General features: G+C 31.8%; 1 protein-coding gene across 1 annotated transcript; it reads left to right on the top strand.

Moving 5' to 3' along the window:
- Positions 1 to 3,163: 3,163 nt before the first annotated feature.
- Positions 3,164 to 20,218, top strand: LOC139501597 (C-type lectin domain family 10 member A-like). Its single transcript, XM_071290710.1, has 3 exons — positions 3,164 to 3,707; positions 16,255 to 16,431; positions 18,925 to 20,218. Exons 1-3 carry the CDS (start codon positions 3,434 to 3,436, stop codon positions 19,155 to 19,157), a joined length of 684 nt encoding a protein of 227 aa, XP_071146811.1. The 5' UTR covers positions 3,164 to 3,433; the 3' UTR covers positions 19,158 to 20,218.
- The last annotated feature ends 707 nt before the right edge of the window (positions 20,219 to 20,925 follow it).

The raw sequence follows: 20,925 nt of genomic DNA, 5'->3' as shown, positions 1-20,925 counted from the left end.
CTATGGATGGATGCGATGCCCCAAATCATTTTGGTCATTACAGGGAACATTTAGGTCGCTGTCAATGAAACCGTCAATGAGAAAAGTCATATCGGAACTACATATACAATGAGACCATATGTGTAACAAATATTTTATAATTGCCTTCCAAATCATGTAAATCTCTTTTTAACATTATGCACAAAATGGCTTGCTTTGTTTAAACATGATATTGACCGATTAAGCTCATGTTATAACTGAAAACCAGTTTAAATCTATTTTACAGCTTAACAAATTCCGAGTTTAGGAAAAACACATGCAACCATGGATCTGATTAACAACTTTAGAATGCCTCAGACACTCAATCATAGGGTTGTTACCACCAATTGTATTAAACCCATTCCATCTGATTGTGGTGTTGGTTGGAAGTCTGGAATACAACGACGTCGTTGCTTAAATCTATTCAAAAAGTATATAAAGGATATTCTCTCGATTTTGAGACCGATAATCAAACCGATTTTGAGACCGATAATCAAACCGATTTTGAGACCGATTTACCAAAATCATGATAATGACGATGATTAATTTGTCCAAATGAAATACGATTTATTAAGACCTTACAAATGTGTTTTCGAATACATATAAATGTGAACTTAACTTTGTTTTTTTTTAATTCAAAAATGAATGAAATTTATCTTATGAATAAACGAGATATACAAAGTTTACAATAAACAGTTTTTAAAACACTTAAGGAATGACTGTTATATTTTTTCTGTCTATGAAGAAATCACATCAAAATGTGGTGTACACAGAATAACGCGCGTAGCGGGTTATTGAAAAGTGTGCACCACATTGTTTATGTTATTTCAAATAGACCGAAAATTTATTACAATCATTTCTTATCATTAATTCTAAATTTCATTTTTAGCCGAAGTAAATCATGGAAAAACGTTGATGACGTCACGATCAAATGACAAAATTATGTCTATGAGCTGATAAACAAAACAATGTCAGCCAATCAGAAGACGGGTTACATTCAAAATTAAATTATTTCCGGATAGCAACATATCATTTCCTGTATTGATCGATTGTTTGTACATGCATTGTCCAAATCTTCCCTATGTCTTTGTAAGACGTTTCGGGGTAGCTAGTATTTGTCATTTTATTGGTTAAGTAGATTTTGCATACTCTTTACTCTTTGTTTTCATTCTAATTTTTGAAGGCTGTTTTGTTTCCTGTATTATTCCCCATATTTCCTTTTGGTAAATATAGGATGAAATTGAGAAGAATTTAAACGGGAAATGTGTCAAAGATATCACAACATAACCAAAAAGTAACAAACATCCCAATGCCCCAAAGGATAGCTAATTCATTGTTTATTATACAATATCTCGATATAGTCAATATGTTTTAATTAGATTGTCACTATTTATTGAAAGATATCATATAATTTCTCCATTGTTTTTCATTAATTGATGTTGTTTAAAGTTTGTGTTGAACATTATTTTAATAACATATTTGCTAGTGCCATTTTTTTTACAAACGTTAGTTAATTTCCGAGCTTCATGACTCAAAGCTTTTGCGGTATGGTCTTTGCTCATTGTTGAAGGCCGTACGGTGACCTATAGTTGTTAATTTCTGTGTTATTTTGGTCTCTTGTGGAGAATTGTCTCATTGGAAATCATACCACATCTTCATTTTTCAATAAATAGCTTATTGGTGGCTCCAAATCTCGGCTTATTGTCTCCAATTTTCTATATTGTGGTTGTGTACTGCTTTTTCGTCGTTTTATGTTCTTGATGGGTTGAAATATTCTCTTATATATGTGGCCTTCTTTTTTTGCTTCTTATAAAACCAAGTTTAACCCACTACTTTTTTTTTGAAAAAAAACTATTTAACTTAGTACAACTGAGTAACACATGTAAAAATATCAGAGATGACTTTGTCAGCCTTATATAAAAAAAAAAGCATTTATGCAAGCGATGCTGTTCAATCTCTAATTGCATGTATATATTGTATATATTAAAATTAAAAGACGATGTATGGTTGCATATGGCACAACTCGCTACCAGAGACTATAAGACATAGCAGTTAACAAATAAAGGACACCGTACGGCCTTTAACAATGAGCTAAACTCATACTGCATAGTCAAATATAATGGAACTGATGGCCTAATTTATGTTCGAAATATTACACAAAAAAAATCTGAAATAAAGCAACAAACGACAACCACCGAACTACAGGCTCCTAACTTTTGATAGGCACATACATTATGAAGCGGGGTTAGTCATGTTCTCTTAACTTGGAACATTGGTGTAACAGGATACTTATACATTCCCACAACAAGAACGATACAGAGTACAAATCTACAACGAATCGCAGTTACCGACAGCTAGTTCAAAACCAATAACAACTTATAAGACATTATTTTTAAGACAAAATATCAATCAATACACACCCAAAAAGAATTTTGATTCATTGTTCATATGCCATTAACATTCAGAGAAAAGAATTGCCTTGTTCAATGCTTAAATACAGATATCGACAGATTGTATGAACGCTAAAACACGTAAAGTATCAAAATCATTGAGTCCAATAATAATTAACTGGACTATTTCATTTGTTGCATTGCAAACTTTAATACACCTTATCGCTAATCCCGGCTGACCCGGCCGCTTGAACTTTTGACGCATACAACAATCACTTTTCCATTGTGCCGTCAGATATTTTGTTTTCTGACGTCAAAATTTTACGGGAACCTGTGTGATATCCAGCAATGGCGGACAAATAGCGATAAGGTGTATGATAAGATCTTTGATAGTTAAATAGTCAAGGAACTAATACTCAGAGATAAGAAGTAGATCAACAGAGGCCGAGATCAAAATAAATTTTACGGTAGTTTTTGTTAAGTCTTGTGTAAATGAACTTATGTGTTATATTATTTGCAGTAAAAGTTCAATAATTCAGTCCATTGCCTTGTGCTGCCGGCCATCAATACAAAGAAAGAGCGACGAACAATTTAATAGTTTTAAGAAATAGAAACTTACAATGTATACGTATCTAAAACGGTCATACATATTTAAAAGATTACACCTAAATCAATGGTCAAAACACTTTACAAAATCAAAGAAATATTGATTCAATGAAGTTCATGAGCTAATTCATTTTAAAATTCCAATACGTAATGTTCATTTGATAAGAAAAAAACTTTGAAGTTCTGAATATCATCCAACCAGTTATATCTGCATTAATTGATTTTGATTAGATGTTAGAAGGCTTGTTGTAGAATGATTTTAACGTTCATAAAGTAATCCTGGAATTACCGTTAAAGTGGCAATACCTTTTATTCGAATGAACTGTTATAACTAAGTCACGATTTCAACAAAATAGCCAAGAGGATAATATTAATACCTACTTCCATGGTAGTTCTAGAAACTTTTCTATCTCGTAAACATGCGCAGGACGTTTATTTTATTAATTTTGTTGGGCGAATTTCACATTTCCTCATCCTATAAGGAAGGTTTTTATCATTTATTAAAGGGGCTAAGTGGAACTGCTACGCCAATTTGGACAATAAATGGAATAACACATATTCGTTGTTCATATGTATGCATGGAGACTCCTCTTTGTAGTTCTTTGGAATATAATACTTTAACTTTTGATTGTAAGTTGTATAATGAGTTTGGAATTAATCCATCTACAAATGATCATACATCGATGTTTGGTGGTACGTATACATTTGTTTAAAATTAAGTTAATACAGTTATCAAGTACGATACATACAATCCACAATTCAGAAACATGTTTACATTAACAGAAATCAAAACTTAAGAAAAACTAAGAAAGGTTCCACATGTGGAGCAGAATATGCTTATCCTGCGGGAGCACATGAGATCACCTCCAGTTTTTGATGGGGTTCATGTTGCTTTGATTTTAGTTTTCTAGTTGTGTCTTGTGTACTTTTATTTGTCTGTGTTTGGCTTTTTTTTCTGTTTAGCCATGGCTTTGTCAGTTTGTTTTCGATCTATGAGTTTGAAAGTCCCTCTGGTATCTTTCACCCCTCTTTTAAAAATTGAACTGATGTGTAGATGTTTTCATTGACTTACACTGATTATTTTGATAATATTCAATTGACTTCAGTACCTTTAAAGTGAACATTATACTGTAATCCTACAAATTTTCGTGGGAAGAAAAAGACTTCGAGTAAACTAAATTTTTATACAGTTTATCTATTGAATTAAATGGTTGTTTGAAACATCTGAATAAAAATTCATATAAGCCTTCTTCTGTATGAGAAGGACAAATATGATTGATATACGTAATCGAGTTGTGATGAAATTTTCTCCTTGACAACATCTCTGTTCATTTCGACAACAAAGTCTAACGACGGGTTGTATGTACTCCAATTGGCAGCAATTTTACCCCTTTACTAGCTTTGTTCCTGTACGAAAGTGTAAGGTTAATTTCTGTAAAGACATGTATTAATTACCTTTATCGTGATGATATTTACTTGTTGAATATTCAATATATCTCTGAAAATACTGCCAACATTGACAAACGACATGAACACAAAATAAACCCGTAATAAACAGCAACAACTGTTCTTTCCTGTGTTTAGGTATCTTTAAGTTGTACACGGGAAATTTTTTCAAAGAATTTACAAGCCAAGAAACGAGTTTTGTTCCCTTTTTATTCTAATTCGCCAACTCAAACGAATATAAATTATTCAATAAATAAAACAACACATAAATAGGATAAGTGTGCCTACAGCTGTAGCAGCCTTTCGAAAAAACAATCAAAAACTATCTACAAAAGAGGAAAAATTCATATTAATATAATGTAATACTAGAACACACCCGCGAAATCGCGAAAGCGTGGTTGAAAGTATGTAAAGTGTTGCAGGAAGAATTTTGCAAAAGATGACTGGAGAAATTCAGGAAAAGTATCAAAAGTGATAGGTACTTGGGGACAGGAAAATGTTGGTTTTTTTTTATCCCTCCTTTATTTCCCAAATTCCCATTTTTTTTGTTTTCTATTAATTTCAAAATGAACATACATGTAGTATATTAGGAACATTCAAGTCAGGAGCCTGTGCTTCAGTGGTTGTCGTTTGTTTATGTCTAATCCTTACATATTTTTGTTTCGTTCTTTTTTTTTTTTGTGTACATACATAAGGCCGTTAGTTTTCTCGTTTGAATTGTTTTACATTGCATTTTGGGGCCTTCGAAGCTGACTTTGCGTTATGGGCTTTGCTCATTGTTGAAGGCCGTACGATGACCTATAGTTATTAATTTCTGTGTCATTTTGGTCTCTTGTGGAGAGTTGTCTCATTGGCAATCATACCACACCTTCTTTTTTTGTTTTTGTTATAATGCATTTTTATTTTTATAATGTAAAAGATTTAATTGATGGAGAATTTCAGAAAAGGTATCAAAAGTCAGGTGCTTTGGGACAGGACAATTGTTTTCATAGCCCTGCTCCTCCTTTATTTTTGAAAAAAAATCCCATTTTTTTTATTTGTATTTACATTAATAAAACATGCATACTTTTAGCGCTTAACTGTAAATAGTAAACATTCATTACTATAAATAAAGTGTATTTGTTTTTTACTTTCAACATTGTTCAATTCTCAGGTTACTTATCGATCCACGGCAGTCATTTCTATATTATACAGACAATCTCTATTTTTAGTTTACTCTGTGACCGCCGTGGATAGTAAACTTGAAAAAAATAGCAAATAGAAAAGATATTAATTCGTAGTATATGCATGTTCAAAGAATACAGAAAAACGCAAACCGGAAGTCTAATATGACTTAAAATTTCGCCCAATGACGGAATCAATATCCGGATGCGTTTTTTTCTTGTTTTTCTCCCAAAATAACTCAATCTGAATAATCATAAAAATGGATGACAAATGCGACTATGCACTGTACCTATAGGACACAGAGGCATGATGATTACTTTATTGTGGAAAGAAGAGAAGCGACACACAAAATGAGGTCTTCTCGTTTAATAGTATAGATATGCATATACTCCCATTGACGATAACCATCTCATAAAAGGGGGGTGGGGGGGGGGGGGTGGAGGGTAAACATAATAATGAATGCTGCTACGTTGAACTATAGGCAAACTTCGAATAACTTAATTTTCTTAAACTAACCCCTTAAGTAATACTTAATCAGGCTTTTCGCGAAAATCATGAGGGCATATACCGTTAAACCGGCAATACGGGTATATGCCATGCAATCAAATTGAACGTAAACACACACCATGTGCTTGATATAAACATACACACGTGTTTATAGTGAACAATCACTTGACCGTTACAACATCATGTGACTTTAATACCTTTAATAAATATATATATCTTTTTGTTTTCTTTTTATGGACGGATATATTCTATAAGCATCATTGTACGGTGTTTATATATCCCATTTCATTCGCCTAACCTTTTTTGCAGTGTCTCCTGGAATTTAATGAACATGATCATTGTTTTACTGGCAAATTATTAAGTCAAGGATTTCATTCCTACAAATAATTTAAATCCTTTTCTGAATTCTTTTATAGATATTCCAATTTCGTTTGGAAGTTTAACTTTGTCAGTGGAAAACAAGTTGCACATCCTAATATTAACAGTGATGATGTATACCGCGTCCATTAGTCTAGATAAAATCCGAGTAAACTAAGCGATTCTTGATAAACTAATGCATTATTTCTTCAGATGTTTCGTTCGTTAGATCTTTTTACTGGAATCGAGATACAACGATACAAATCCTGCTGCTATTCTTTAGAGATATACATACATAAAAAAAACACTTATGACCTCTAATTTTGAAATCTCTGTATTTGTATTGTATCCATATAATTCAATGTATAACATCTTTATTTTTTAAGTCAGTAATCGTTTCATGATGCTTTTAAAATACGACATCAATAAGAAAAAAAAGCAAAGTTTTGTATTCAATAAACTCAGAAATGATATCATTATTGTCATTTTGTATTATCATTACTTAATGTGTCCATTAATTTAAAATAAATGGTCGTTTGAAAGATCTGATCACAAACTGTATTTGCTACAACTCGTAAACAGATTTCTGCTCTTATGTGAAAGGCAAATATGAGACATATACTCATTGGAGTTTTGATGAAATTTGCTCCTTGACCACATCTTGGGACATTTCGGCAGTGACATTTATCTAGTATCTAGTTCTTTTTGGCAGAATTTGTCGTTGTTTAAAATAGATAAATACTTGCCATCAATAAAGATGTATGCTGTCCAATACTACAGGTTTGGAAATAAAATGAACATAGATAGTTATCAAAGGTACCAGGATTATAATTTGATACGCCAGACGCGTGTTTCGTCTACATAAGACTCATCAGTGACGCTCATATCAAAATAGTTATAAAGAAACGCACCTTTTTTTGTTTTTCTCACACTAACAATTGTTAACAATGTTGATAAGCAAATCATCACTTTCAGTTAAGCCGTTAACGTTGCTGATATCTGAAGCAAATATTGACAAGATTTTGAAAAGAAGTCTTTTTTTTGGTCAATTCATGTTTTTGTTTCAAAAATGCAACAATACTTATAGTAGGGTCACAGTGTCATAAGCGGTATTTGGTTAAGGATTTTAAGTTAACGGAATACAACACGTCTCAATTTATTTACAAAATAGACCACTTTCGAGTTCATCCATCACCGGAAAAAAACTCGTCAATTATGAGAGCCTTTATGACGTCATTTACCAGATAGAGGGGATCGCCTATATCCCTGCACTATTAATGTTCATCAAGCGTCTTTGTAATTGTCATTGTGCAGGATCAACAAGAAATAGATTTTTTGTTTTGTAAGAACTTAATTACAATGCCCTAATGACAGCAGTGCTTATTACAATTATTAGAATTTAATTTGCCGAATAATTCGTGCAATATAACATTATAGTTTTCCCGGCCACTCGCTCAACATTGGAATGGAAGTGACGATGCCAAACGCACGAATGATTTTCACTAAAACCTGACTTTTTGACGGAAATGCATTGAACTCGAAAGTTGTCCACATATTTTGCAATCATGATTGTCGTCGTAACTTCCTGTGGTCACGATGTTCTAACCTTCGCCGCGTTTTACAGAGACCCCCTAGCTACCGTATTATAATGGGTATTCTTTAATATTACGAACATGAAAAAATAAATTATTGCGCATTTAGTTACAGGATCCTGAATGTGGACATGTGCACATATAATATGGAATGGTCAAACATGTTTGTTAGCGTTCAACTCTCCTTCTAACTACGTCAAATGTTGTAACAACAAAACAAAAGACCAAACTGTATAACATAGTGGAGAATGTAATCAAGCACAAAAACAATTAACATAAAGACAAAAGACACAAGATACTGATTACAATCAGTTATGTTTTAATTTTCTTGCAAAACCTTACATAGCCAAAAAGTACAAGAACTAGAAGGCATACAACAATGTCAACTCATCAATTTTATAAAATAGAATGAATGATTTATAGTCTGGGAAATGACACGATATCTTATTAACGCCAATCGTTTTTCTCTATTCAATTACTAATGCTCTTCAACTACTTTAGTTGGCCTTTTTAACTTTTTTGGATTCGAGCGTCACTGATGAGTCTTTTGTAGACGAAACGCTGGTCTGGCGTAAATACAATTTTAATCCTGGTATCTATGATGAGTTTATTTGCATAGAGATCGAAATCACCAACCTCTTCATTTGCCATTAATTAAGCACTGTAACATTGATATAACCGATACATTATTAACAAATTCTTAAATGACTTTCAAATTTGTTTGAAGATCTTCATCTTTCTGCTATCTCATGACAGTTTAAAAGAAAAGAGAACTTTGAATTAGCTGGGGTTTTTTTTAAATATAAAGCATAATGAATAATCTGAAATAATTATACAAGTTTTGCTCGACTTTGGCTCTACTGGAAATACAGTAATCTTAATGTAAATTATCGAACATCACGAATAAAGTCTAGACGGTATACATGTATGAAAACGCTACCATAATTTTTATTGATGGATGTTTGTAATAATTATGCAGTTTTTTTCAATATGTATGTTTAGTTCTTGAATGAACCAAAAAGTAAAACCAATTGATATTCTGAAATGTGTGTCGACAAGTGATACCAAAACTTCAATTCCTGATCAGGGTTTGCTATGTTGTGTCATGTGTACTATTGTTTATCTGTTTGTCTTTTCATTTTTAGCCATGGCGTTGTCAGTTTATTTTCGATTAATAAGTTTGACTGTCCATCTGGTATCTTTCGTCCCTCTTTTGTACTATATACTAGTATTTAGGAAATCGAACAAATCTCATATCAATGTGTCAAACAAAAAGAGAATTACATGAACTCGAAAATAAATGAAGCATGGTTTTTATATGCTTTTCATGCTTTACATGTACAGTTGACATGTGAGTCCACAAAATAAAAATCTGGAAGAGCGTTTCGTTTACCATAGATGTTGGTTCATTAACCGTTTGACCAAAACCTTCACATACGAAATTGTAAGAATGCATTAATATTTGAAATAAATATTTATTATGTTGTTAAAAAAAAAAAAAAGAATGCATTAAGGATGTTTTCTTCTCTTGTTTTGCCTATGGTTTTATCTATGTATTGCCATATGACCATCAACAACTACTTCTCTTAACATAAATTGATAACATAAAGCTTAAAAAAGCCATAATTGAAACTCTTTTAAAGTTATTTTTTGTTGTCCTTGTTTTTAAAAAAAAAAGCAGCCTATGTTAAAGTAGGAAAAATCTAGAGAGAATAATTTTCCGCCAAATTTCCAATAGCTTATATCTTGAAAACAAGCACACGGACCAACAATTATTTTTTTTTCTGATTTTTTAGTTCCATTATTTATATACTATTATTTTAGAACATGCTTTTAAAAAGCTTACTATTTTGAAACAGAAAAGTGTAGCGTCAAATTTAAAATGTTGATCTCTCTTTTTAATAACATTTTATTTTAGATCTTGGTATGCTCATTCTTTTTCTGAATTGAAACTTGCAGTTAACATTATTTGTATAAACTGTCACAGAACATCAGCATGATTTAGTGACCTTGAACTTAGTTGAAGGAATATCTTGTTTTGTTGTTGGTTTTCGTTGTCAGGCATATTTTATTGCAGTAGTGTTGGTGTGTGCTGCATATTTTATTCATCTGATGTATTTAATTTGTGTACAAAAAGCAACTATCTAGTATATGTTTAGGCTATACCAGTATTTGCTGTCTATCAAAACTTTTGGTGTCAAGTGTGATGGTTGTGTTTAGCAAATTTAAATGTTTCATCGGCGTTGCAAATCAGAAAAAAACGCTTTTTAATAACATATCACCGAATTAAAATCCAAAAAAATACTGAGCTCCGAGGAAAATTCTAAAAGGATAAGTCTCTAATCGAATGACAAAATCAAAGGCTCATCTACATCAAACGTATGGTTAACAAGTTTCATATTCCCCTATAGACCCATAGTTGTCTCCCATAGACCTAGAACTATAAAAATTATATCTCCAGGTCACAGTGGCACCAAAAATAACTTAATGTTTTGTCAATAACTTGGTTTATAATTAGATTACTTAGTGTAAATGTGCATTCATGTTTTGTTTTTAGTTTTAATGTACTTTAATCCTAATCATTCTAATCATTTTCTGAGCTTTATTTTGTAATTCATTTGATTGTATAGCTCAAATTTTGGGCACTATGATTGGTTAATAAAATTATCTTATCTTATCTTATTCATGACTTCGTACAGACATGGTTGTTATGTATAAAAGGTAGATTAAACCTTGTTTTATAGTTATGTCCGTAAATTTTTTTCCATCATGGCTCTAAAACCTCAAAATGACGATGGTGCTTTGAAATGATTCAATTAGCATTCATTCCTGTCACTGTTGTTTCTTAACAAATCAAAACTGCATACATTTTTGTGAATAATGTCATTTTTTTATGGATAATTCAATAGCGCAATAGACTACTTTTATATTACCGACTTTTGACCCGAAGTATATATTTTTTCGAGGACGTTGTGTGAAAACAAAGAACTGTTTAAGTTGATGGACAATATATAATTTTTAAGGAACAGAGTTTCATTCACAACACTTCCAAAAAAAAGAATATAGTCTTCCGGGTAATAATTTTACATAAAAAGAATCTATATTCATAGCTTGGAAAAACGTATAGAATAAAATAATACAAAAATGTAGTACAACTTCGTAAACTCTTTATAGAAATGTACTTATAAATGTGTTTTTTTTTTTTGTATTTAATTCGTGGTAAAATGCAAGGATTCTGACTTATCGATGAGCATGTTTAAATCTCACAAGGAACACTCAATGCCAGATGTCTTCAGTCTAATTAGCAAAAAACCCACATATATCATGTTCAGTGTATCATTCCACTAGTGAATCATGATCTGAACATGAGGACCGCAAGTTAAGTCAACTTTGTGTTATTTATTCCCCAGTTTAACATGTAGTGTTTGGTCAACTTGTCTTGTCATCGTCTTTAGTGTTTAGCAATGGCGTGGTCAGGATAAATTGAGGGGGAAAGACCTTGGTTCAGGGTGATAACTCTTTAAATCAGTTATGCCTTTGTAAAAGTCAAATTTCAAAAATGTATTTTCAGCATTTACATAAAATACATTCGAAATAATCTATGTAACCTATAAGCTTAGCATATTATGTTGAAATTAGTTGTCACAAACGTACTGATGATTTTAAGAGTTATTTCCTAGATCTACCTCTTTAACTTACTTATTTTTAAATGTCCCCTGCATATATCTCTCCCTCTTCTAATAGAGCAAAGGTCAAATTCTTTCTTTACTTGTCCGTTTATAAATTTACAATTTATTAAGATACAAATGTTCAACTCCCCGTTTTAGTCATACATGTCTAACTCTTCCCCTTTTTCAGTTCTTACACATTCATTGTTTTAAAATATTCCGCTTTGAGAGTTCTAAATAAAGGTAAATTCACAAAAGTTATTCAAACGCATGTAATCAAAAAAGCGTTGCTTTCTTTCATTTTTAACTGAGAAATGGGAAGTTGGAACTGAAATTTAAATTAAAATCACAAAAATAATGAACTACGAGGAAAATTCAAAAAGCTCAAACACATCAAACGAATAGATAACAACTGTAATATCCCTGGCTATCAATAATGTGGTCATTTTTATAAATTTCCTGTTTATAAAACTTTGAATTTTTCGAAAAACTAGGGATTTTCTTATCCCAGGCATAGATTACCTTAGACGTATTTGGCACAACTTTTTAGAATTTTGGATTTTAAATGCTCTTCAACTATGTTCTTGTTTGGCTTTATAAATATTTCAATATGAGCGTCACTGATGAGTCTTTATGTAGACGAAACGCGCGTCTGGCGTACTAAATTATAATCATTGTACCTTTGATAACTATTGGAACAGGTGTTTTCCTACGTAGATTGATGGTGGATTGAACATGGTTTTATAGGTAACTAAACCTCTCACTTGTATGACAGGGATTTTTTTTCGAAGATTCAACTAGACAGGCGAAAAGCTCAATTCAAGGTTTTTATATAATAAAGTGGTTAGATAGACAAAGCAGTTCATTTGATTTGATAACATACTTTGTTTGAAATATCGGTTTTTGCTGTAATTATTCAAACCCCAAAAATAACAAATTATATAACTAGTTTTCAGTATTCATTTTTACCATTTAATGTTTAATATATTAATTGGCATTATTTCGTTTAATTAATACATAATACAGACTTGAATTCGTCATGCAACGTTTCGTAGCAAGAATTGAGATACTTTTTAATGCGGAAAGATGTAAATGTACTGAGGTGGAAATTTGCTCTTTATGCGATATTGTTTTCGCGATAAGAGAATAAGTTGTGATAAATCTTAAGAACCCTTATGCTCAGTGGACATGAATTGCTTTCAGGGATCAATTACGTGTTTGACTGTTGTTGTCCATTCGTTTGATGTGTTTTATCATTTGATTTTGCCATTTGATAAAGGACTTTTCGTTTTGAATTTTCCTCGGAGTTCAGTATTTTTGTGATTTTACTTTTTAAGTATTTTCTGATGCTTAAAAGCTTCAATAAAAATACTAATTGATATACAGAATAATTTGACTTGTCTTTGATTTTTATTTATATAACGTAGTTTTTGAAAAACTCAAAATGAACTTGCTCGTTCGAGGAAAGAATGATTTAATGGTTTGACTGAATTAAAACTAATAGTGTAATTGAGTCGACCAATTATGATTTGAACTATTGAAATAAACTAAGTTAAGTCAATTCAACATCATAAAACAAAATATAGATAATTAGTTATGGTATAGTTTACAAGGTGAAGCCATCAGTGTTAACCATATAACTAATAATACTATGGAACCAAATCAAATTACTAAATTAAAGTCAATTATGAAATATATAAATTAAATTAAAGTCAGACTTGTCTGACGGAGTTGACAGGTTTTGTACATTTAATCCAATAAGCGTTTTTGTATGATCATTTGAAAGAAAAGACATAGGGCAGAAATGTCAAGAACCTCAATTTATGTAACACAAAGTTGAAAAGGGTATAGTTTCAGGACAATATGGTATATGTGGTATATATGTTTGTATTGTTTTGTACCTTTCGTAATTGAAAATAATAGTTTTAAAATGTATGTCCAATTTTAAGCGTTCGTTTTGATTATTAAATTATATTATTAGTAACATGGAGTGTTAGTGACCTAATACGATATATATATCGTATTAGGTCACTAGCACACCGTGTAATGCATTTATCTTACCGACTTTCTTCACATGTGATATTTTGACTAGCGGCCTATCAAAGTGATCAAGTCTTCAATACTTAGTATTAAGATCCTACTTCCATTTGTCTATACAGAAAACAAATGCCAACAATAACAACTGTTTAGCTTTAAATTTGTTTTATGAATTTATTTCAATCGTTCATTACATGTATCAATTTCTTCGTCTGTTGAATCCTTTCAATTTCTTTTTTTTTTTTGGTTAATGAAAGGGAAGTAACTCCGTTATGCCAACAATAACAACTTGTTAGCTTTAATTATGTTTTATGAACTTATTTCAACCTTTGACCATCAGTTTCTTCGTTTGTTGAATCCTTTCAGATTTTTCTCCAACACCGTGTTTTTTTATAAAGGGTTGTGGCATCTTTTTTGTTTTGAAAGGGAAGTAACATCTTACTAACCCCATATGGTAACTAATCATGTATTGTTGCTAACCCTATATTTTTAGGACACCCTATATCAAATATACACAGTCACCACGTGTAGTCCTTTAACCAATCATATCTCTATAAATCTATAGGAGGTAAGATAAGTATAAATATAGGCAACTGTATTATACTGGGTTTCAAAAGTCATAAATATATTGAAAGAAAACAAATCCAGGCTATAAAATAAAACCGAAGGAAACACATCAACTATAAAACAACGCCATGATTAGAAAAAACGACAAACAGACAATCATTTACAACACACAAAAAAATCAAACTTAAGACTGAGCAACACGAACCCCACAAACAAATGAGGGTGGTTTCCGGTGCTCCGGAACAATGATAAATATATTATTTTAAGCTGTTTTTATTTTTATTTTTTTCGGATTCGATGTCTTCAAAAAATAATTTAGTCACTCTCTGTAAAAAGTTGTAAGGGTTCCGCGGAACCCAGTGTCTCGTCTACTTTTGCTGTTAATCGCAGACTCAACAGAAATGAGGAAAAAAATCATCAAATTATTCCTCTTGATACTATCTTTTGATTGAAAGAAGCTTCTGTCCATGTTTGGTAAAAATCCAGAATAGTTTATGAATCTAATAAATGTTTTAAAACTTTAACAGCAGACTGTATGTAATGTTATATATATAACATATATAAGTGAAATACAGATAAACAGGTACAAAATTTTAAAAAAATTCCTTCTAGATACTAGCTTTTGATCATAAACAAGCTTCTGTCCAAGTTTGGAACAAATGCAGTAGAGTTTACGAAAGTTATTAAAATTTTAAAAACTTTAACCACAGAGTGAATGTAATGTTTCCCAGCAGAAAAACTAAGTCCAGTTATAAGTAAAATACGGAATAAATGGAATTTTGTTTTTACAAAATTGGATACTATCTTATAATCATAAACAAGCTTATGTCTAAGTTTCGTAGAAATCCAGAATAGTTTAAGAAAGTTATTAAAATTTCAAAAACTTTTACTACAGAGTGAATATTTGTGGATCCCGCCGACAACGGAATGTAGGATCATTATGTCTCGCTTTTTCGACTGAAGTCGAATGCTCGACAAAAATCAAATATTTAAATAAAATAATGGAAATAAATGGAAGCAGATTTTTACCAAACTATTTAAAATAGCTTATAAACTTCTGAGCGCAATGTCAATTCGTTTGATATCAGATTACTTCTTGTGTATCTTTATAATCACGTATCATATGTAGTGGTCTGTGCTTTGAATTTTATTGAACTTTGAATTGATTTTCATATTGTTTCGAAAAACCAGCTCCACTGTGTTGCTAAGTTATTACATGTTTTTGTAACTTCTGTTTTGTAATCAATAGTAAGTTAAAATACTGTGGATTCACTTATTGTCATGGGTACCAATCAAATTTCGTGGATTTAGGAAAACTTGAATAATCGTTTATATTTAATTTCGAGGTTTTTATCGAAGATTGCATACAGGCCTTTGGGAAATTTGGCATTCGTTGAACATTTAGTTGTGAGGTTCACCTTTACCCATGAAATCAACGAGGATTTGGTATCCTACGAAAAATAATTCAATTCAAATTCAAATTCAAAGTTTTATTGCCATATAAACTTTACAGTTTGTGACATATAACAACAACAAAAACAAATAAAGACAATAACTAAGTAACTCAATATATATATACAAATTCAGGTGAATATTAAAGGGTCCCCTGTCATCAGTTCCATTGACTTTTCTTTTATAAAGGATCCTAGTTTATTCACTTGTGTTGGTGTAGAAGGGTTAAGTAAATATATAACTTCGTCATTGTCAGTGAGATTAGCAAATTAATTATTATCTATGTTAATGCAATTAAATATATGCTAATCTAATATTTGAATTGTGAATCTACAGTATTATATTATCAATTTGGCTCACCAACAATGTGCATGTTTGATAATTTTTCTCATTAAGCTTTCATTTCTATTTATTTTTATATGTTCCCTTCATATTATTTTTTTTTTACAGAACGTTGCCCTAAATCACTTGGTTATACTTATGAAAAAAGTATGGACTTCTGTTACTTGGTACATGGACAATGGCTCACCTGGTTCACTGCCCAGGGTGTTTGTGCTGGAGAGAGAGGTCAATTGGTTAAAGTAGATACCATGGAGAAGCTAATCTATCTGAATAGTTCTGTTACAGGTAAATACCATGGAGAAGCTAATCTATCAGAATAGTTCTGTTACAGGTAAATACCATGGAGAAGCTAATCTATCAGAATAATTCTGTTACAGGTAAATGACAGAGTACTGATATTTAGGTAATTGAAAACTGAATGCGAATCTCTGATAGTTGTAAATACTGTGGATTCATTATTATTCGTTGAATACCAGTTTTCGTGGGTTTCGTATGTACAGTTAAGCCACGAATTCAAATGTTCAACGAAAAACAAATTTTCTATAGGTTTGGCATGTAGAGATTCGCAAAACCACGAGATCAAATGTCTACGAAAATGCGAGTTTTCCTCAATCCACGAAAATAAATGAATCCACAGTATATGTACAGCGTTTTGAAAGTAGTAGCGGCAGAGAGCTTGATATATTTTATATACAGTAAACTATTTTAGATGTAGAGTTGTCTGATTTATATATTTGTCATATGCATATTTTACTCATCATCACTATCATATCATTTCTTAACTAGAGGATATTAAGATTTTCAAATGTTGAAAAAGAGAAGGAAAATGGATATTCAAACTCATAAGTTGACAATGAACTGCCAACCTATGGCAGTAAAGACCAAAAGACAAAACAACATTATACAATACTCAAAGACTTAGCAAAACCGGGCGTGATTTCATGTGGTGCTCCGGAATTGTAGCGGTCTTTTTCGGAATCTGGCACCCGTCGTATTGCTTATGTAAGTAAAAATTTGGTGATAAGGGAACGACCATTTAACTTCAAAGGGGGGATTGGGTTATGGTTTTTTTTCACAAAATATTGTGGTCAAGCAGATGACAAAAAAAAAACAATTCTGAATCCAGATTTTCCCCATTTCTTATAGTGTTAAATTAAAAATGAATTGATGGCGGCGAAAAATTAAAAGAAAAGGTAAACGTTTGCGTTTGACTCAAACAAAAATCCATAATACCCCATAAAGTTACATGATTGCTACCTAAGTATAATTCTGAAGATCACATTTGGGGGAAAGAAGACGGGGTTGTGGTTACGACAATTGTTACATATTGTCGTCAGAAACAGTATATTCAATAGTATTGACGACTGGGAATATTTCGGTTGTTTCATGTCTTACTGGATTGTTGTACTATTGATCATGTACATTACTTATTCTATTCATATGCCTGATTGACCATTAAGATATAAAGATCCATACTCAGTTCTAGACTTGAAAATTCTTAAATAGACTAGCATTTCTCTCAACTCATCAGTGTAAGTCAAATTCAATACTTGACCCAAATCCCTTAGGTATGGATTTCCCTCGTGTCTGTCCCTCTCAGCATATAATGAGTAAAATATAGGTACCTGATACCCTCCCAAGATAAGCCCATTGGTCATCATAAGTTCTCTTTTCCCCTCTGCTTTCACACTTTAAAAAAAGCCTATGCTTTACGTCAGGAGCCTGTAATTCAGTGGTTGTCGTTTGTTTATGTGTTATATATTTGTTTTTCGTTTATTTTTTTTTATATAAGTAAGGCCGTTAGTTTTCTCGTTTGAATTGTTTTACATTGTCATTTCGGGGCCTTTTATAGCTGACTATGCGGTATGGGCTTTGCTCATTGTTGAAGGCCGTACGGTGACCTATAGTTATTAATTTCCGTGTCATTTTGGTCTCTTGTGGATGGTTGTCTCATTGGCAATCATACCACATTTTCTTTTTTATATTCAAATATTAAAATCTAACTGTTTTAAATATCGTAACCCACTTGTTGCAGTAGTGGAATCTATATTTCTCTGATAATGTTCATGACTTGCGAGTAGTGAAACTTATCTTTTCTGTGTAATTGGTTGTTTCTCTTTAAATGCATAAATCTGTATATTGACAAAACAAATGTTTTTATAAATTAACCATATTGACACATTGCTGTCATCGAATAATTTCCAAAAATGATATACAGTCAAGCCTGCTTTAGACACCACTTGTATTAAGGTGGTACCTAACACTACAGGGAGATAACTCTGTAATATCAGCTTAACGTTTTAATTACGTTGCGTTGTGAAGGCAATATAAAGCTTCTCAATGATAAAAATTAGTGTTTGTCAAACTGCTATAAAACCAGTGTAATTTTTCTGATAAAACGCTTGGTTCAAATTTTTTCATTTTTTTTTATATTTTTGTTAAAGGGTCAAACTAAATACTTTGTAAAAATTTTATGAAAATTAAACGAGCCAAATTAATTTTAGTGAAAGTGTTGGGTACCACCTTAAGCAAAATCCTGTATTATAAGACCATAAATTTTAGATCAATCTGTAGTAAATTTCATATAATTTAAAAGATCACCTGTCTAAAGGGACAATTATTTTGTTCTCCCTTTAGTGGTCTCTTAAATCGACTTTCACTGTATAACATACCAGTGAAATTTGATAGACGGGCCTCTGCTGCATTATAACCCAGCCGTAAACAGTTATTTGATTTTTTCTGTAAGATAATTTCTCCAGCTTAAGTATTCTTCTTCAGATAACACAAAGAATTACTGGACTGGAGCAAATGACCAGGTAATTGAAGGAACATTTGAATGGAGAGATGGGACAGAATTAGCAAACGATAATGAAGTATGGGGACTGAATCAACCTGACGATTGGGGTGGAGAAGACTGTTGTGAAATAAAACCAGCTCTAGGGTGGAAAATACAGGATGACAATTGCGGTTCTACGCTTTGGTTCATATGTGAATACGTCGTTTTATACTGATATTTGATATGAATACAGCATTTTTGTTTTGACAGAAATATCATTGATATGGTTATTTTAGTAAATATGCTGTATAGATTACTTAAGCTGTATTTGGCAAAAATTTTTTAAGAATTGTTTGTCCTCAATGTTCTTCAAAATGATCACTGGTGAGTCTTTTGTAGACGAAATGCACGTTTGGCGCAAAAACAAAATTTTAGTCCTGGTATCTATGCTGACTTAACTTTCAACATATAAAGGGAATTTGACTAACCACCAAGCATAGGGACTGAATCAACCTGATGATTGGGGTGGAGAAGACTGTTGTGAAATTAAACCTGCTCTAGGGTGGAAATTGCATGATGACAATAGCAGCTCTACTCTTTGGTTCATTTGTGAATATGTTGTTTGGTACAGATATTTGATATGAATATAGCATTTTTGTTTTGGCAGAAATATCATTGATATGGTTATTTTAGTAAATTTACTGAGTAGATTACCTTAGCTGTATTTGGCAATTTTTTTAAGAATTTTTTGTCCTCAATGCTATTATTCAAACGTCAATAGTGAGTCTTTTGTAGACGAAACGTGCGTCTGGCGCAAAAACAAAATTCCAATACTGATATATATGATGAGTTCATTTCTAACATATGAAGGTTATTTGACGAACTGCAAAGTATGTGGACTAAATCAACCAGAAGTAGGGGTCGAAAAGACTGTTGTGAAATAAAACCTGCTCTAAGGTGAAAATTACAGTTTGGGAATTTCAGCTCTACGCCTCGGTTCATTTGCAATTACGTTATTTGAGACTGATGTAAGATATAAATAATATTCTTTTGTGTTGACAGAATCAGTAAATTGGCTGTTTCTTAAATGTTGAATCATTCGAAACGATACGTTTTTCTACACCCAGGTGTACGTGCAATTAGTCATATTAAGCACTTGTGTTTGTATTAATTTTGTATTTTTTTTTTAAAGCAAATCGTCGAATTTGAATTATTTTCATACTTTTATCCGATCATCACTGAGGATTCTTATGTAGACGACATCCGTTTCTGTTGAATTAAATTATATCAGCATTATCTCTTTGTTGAGTTTTTGCATAAGCTAATATGTAGTTTGAGACTTATAGTTGAAACGTCTTTCTGTATTGTTATTCAAATCAGACTATTGGAACTTAATTAGTATAAAACCTGATTACAAAATCTAAAAAATACATTCGCTCGAGTACGTACACCCTCTGGTATACGGTGAGACCTTTGGTATACGGTGAGCTGTTTTAATACACCGTTAAAAGATCCTCCCGTAAAATTTCAAATAATGCAACATTTTACTTTTTGGATAAGAAAAAACTAATCTGTTGTAAATATTTGTTTATCAGATTACCTGACACATTGTACGTAGCGGAAAGGATAATACAGGATCGACAGAAAATTTGTGGGACAATGGGAAGGGTTAGAATCTCAAAAAATATGTTTAACCAAGCCTCATAATGCGCTAAGGAGCCTCTGGTCTTTGTAAGTCTTGTATGATTTTTAATTTAAGTTCATTTTTCGGAGTATAGTATGACGTAAAATTTAGAAAGGAAATGGGGAATGTGTCAAAGCGACAACAAACCGACCATAGAGTAGACAACAGCCGAAGGCCACCAATATGTATGACGTCCATTATCACTGAACTAGTACACTTTTTAGGGGAGAGCTGAAGCACGTCTCGCTGTATTGAAGACCATTTTGTGGCTTTCGGCTATTTCCGGTTTGTTTTCTCTTTGACACATTCCCCATTCTCA

This window comes from Mytilus edulis, chromosome 13 (assembly GCF_963676685.1).
Source record: "Mytilus edulis chromosome 13, xbMytEdul2.2, whole genome shotgun sequence".
Classification (NCBI taxonomy): Eukaryota; Metazoa; Mollusca; class Bivalvia; order Mytilida; family Mytilidae; genus Mytilus; species Mytilus edulis.
This window is presented reverse-complemented; position numbering and strand designations above follow the sequence as displayed.

Excerpts from the sequence above, each read along its gene's own strand:
- LOC139501597 (XM_071290710.1), top strand. The coding sequence starts at position 3,434 with ATGCGCAGGACGTTTATTTTATTAATTTTGTTGGGCGAATTTCACATT. Across the intron at positions 3,708-16,254 it reads TCATACATCGATGTTTGGTG|AACGTTGCCCTAAATCACTT; the intron begins GTACGTATACAT and ends TTTTTTTTACAG. Across the intron at positions 16,432-18,924 it reads TCTGAATAGTTCTGTTACAG|ATAACACAAAGAATTACTGG; the intron begins GTAAATACCATG and ends ATTCTTCTTCAG.